Source organism: Stegastes partitus, unplaced genomic scaffold (assembly GCF_000690725.1).
Source record: "Stegastes partitus isolate 25-593 unplaced genomic scaffold, Stegastes_partitus-1.0.2 Scaffold1329, whole genome shotgun sequence".
Classification (NCBI taxonomy): Eukaryota; Metazoa; Chordata; class Actinopteri; family Pomacentridae; genus Stegastes; species Stegastes partitus.
The window spans coordinates 64,535-67,046 of NW_007579060.1; the positions used below are offsets into that span (position 1 = coordinate 64,535).

General features: G+C 42.2%; 1 protein-coding gene across 1 annotated transcript in view; it reads right to left on the bottom strand.

Moving 5' to 3' along the window:
- Positions 1–805: 805 nt before the first annotated feature.
- The window catches only part of cabp7a (calcium binding protein 7a), a 38,691-nt gene continuing 36,984 nt past the window's right edge, over positions 806–2,512 (bottom strand). The window contains exon 5 of the mRNA XM_008298580.1: positions 806–936. Coding sequence (XP_008296802.1) covers positions 806–936 — 131 coding nt within the window. The remainder of the gene's footprint in view (positions 937–2,512) is intronic.

Here is a 2,512-nt window from a genome sequence, read left to right on the forward strand (position 1 = left end):
TTTTTTTTTTTTTTTAAATCCATGCATTTCATGCATAGATGATGGTCATCCTCTGAGGCCTGCAAAGCAGAGAGAGAGAGAGAGAGTCGAGTGTTTGCTGCGTGTCCAGCCGGCTACCTGTCCGTTCAGACCTTCAGCGCCTTCATACCGAGAACTGTTAACCTGCTTCACCCGACTGCGTTCTGCTCGGTGCTGAAGTTGTGCAGCCTGCAATAAAACAATCCTCCTTCCCTGCAAAACCCTTCCTATTATCTGTCTCTTACCAAGCTTTTGTTATTCCCAAATGGTTTTTTGATCAACGTTGTACTGCATCTCCACTCCAGACACTGCACAAAAATAACTGTTTCCAGCCTCAGTAATACATTTCCTCCAATGTTCCCACGAATACTTCATAGATTCTTCCTACTTGTCTATAATAAACCGCATGGTGCACTGGACAAATACGAAACTGGACAGTCACTACACTTCTCTCTATAGCTGCCACCATACTGAATGCAACACTGCTCAAATGCACATAGCTAATGGATACTAAATGTAGGTGTTACGAGGAATGATATGTATCGTCAGCTGTCCACTTCAGACACTGTTGCTTTTCGTACGGGAAGTCTCCTTGAAAGCCGTGTGTCCGAGACGTATCCCAGCACGTGTAGCGTCCTCGGTGTTTCTGCAGTCTCATGTCGGCCTGTTTTACAGCTGCGTGATTGTCTGTTGTGTTTGTTTTTGAGTTTTTATCTCCTCAGTCACTGTTCTGGAAGGTCGCCTTTAGGTGGTGGTCAAGGCTGCGAGCGCCTCCCCCCACCGGCTCCTATTTCATGCCGCTTCGCAGCACCTGATTGGCCGCGATGAGCATGACGCTGATGATGAAAGCGATGGCGAAGGCGCATATCAGGCTCTTGCGCACACAGGTTTGCTTGACTTGCTGCGTCGGGCTGGAGCCTGGGAAGAAACAGGGAAGACAAAAAAAATAAAAATAAGTAAAATTACCTGAAGGTCCACTGACTCAGGTGTTATTTAATGCTTGATAGATATCTGATAGTAATTTCCAAATGAAAGAACTAAACCGTTCAATTACATGAACACAATTAAAAGGGATGAACGGCGGCGTGAAAATTTGTTTTCACACCTGTACGCTGCGCAACTGCATCCTGATTGAAATGTTGATTGGAGTTTTGGAACAACAAACAAATGGATTAGCGCCTGACTGGCATATTAAAGGAGGCTCATCGAAGCAGTGGCACGCAAAGAAAAAGGTGTAGTGGACCTGCTGAATCATCGCAAGGAAGAATCAGGGAAGATGAAGCAAAAGAAATGGTTCAATAGAATCTTTTGTGCTGTATTTCTGTCCAAACAGAAGACATTTCGAAATGCTTCAAACTGATCTTGCTTGTGATTCCTCTTTCTATTCTCCCAGAGGTCATTGCTGCTCTCAGAGGAACACACCTCACATTTTTGCAAAGTGTTTTTACAACAGAAAAGAAAACGCATTTTTTTCTTATTGCAAATTGCAGAACGGGGATTGAATGCATCCCTCAGCAAATTAGCCATTAAAGGGGGAATTCCACGTTTGAGACAGCAAATCTGAAACCTTTCAGTTATCTTGTAATGAAGAGGTGTAATTTACTTTGTCGCTGCGGCAATTTTGCCTGAACTTAACTCCACTTCTGCTTCAGTAGGGGATTTCCTGCCTTTCTGACAATGACTTTTAAATGAGCCCCAGAGAACAGGGTTCTCCTTGTAGAGTCTGTGTAGGCGGATTGAGCTTTGGCATTAGTGTAGTCATTTTTATGGGTGAGGAGAAAGGGAGAGAGAGAGAAGAGAGGGAACAATGCCACGGTTTCTCATCTCACAAAACAGCAGCCCAAGAGGGCATTTATCCACCGCTGATGACTGACTGGAGCACATTATGATCTACGGAGGCTGATGATGAGAGAAATTGGTATCTGTGCAGGTCCACTCTAGTGATTGTTGGATTCTGTTATAAGATGGTGAAGTTTAAAAAAAAAAAAAGTTCTAAGTATAAGAAATTGCAATATTAAGAAAAAAAAAACAAAAAAACAATCACGCTGACACAAAAAGTGTGTGTATTTTTTTTAATATACACTCTGCTCAATGCCATGCGATTACTTTTCAACACCTCGCACTTTCGTATTTTCACTCATTGTGGCCTCATTTTCCACTTCAACATAAAGACCTGCACCTCTATGGAAACTGCACAAACCCGCAGTGTCGCCCAGTTCAAACTAAACTGCCAGAAGTTTTCTTACATGACTGTTAGTTGCAGCTAAATCAGTCATGGCTAATGAGTTGTGCTAAGGAGTGCAGATTTTTTATTTTTTTTTGCAGAATTGGCAAAAATAAAGGGATTTTACAGAAATAGCACAAATTTTAGCTTAGATTGGGATACATTTTCCAAGAAATGGTACGCTACAGATGACTAGTTCAAGAGCTGTGGGACATTTGACTCTAAATGTTGGCTCTGAATAACTTCAGCATTTTATTTTTTTTAAGATGA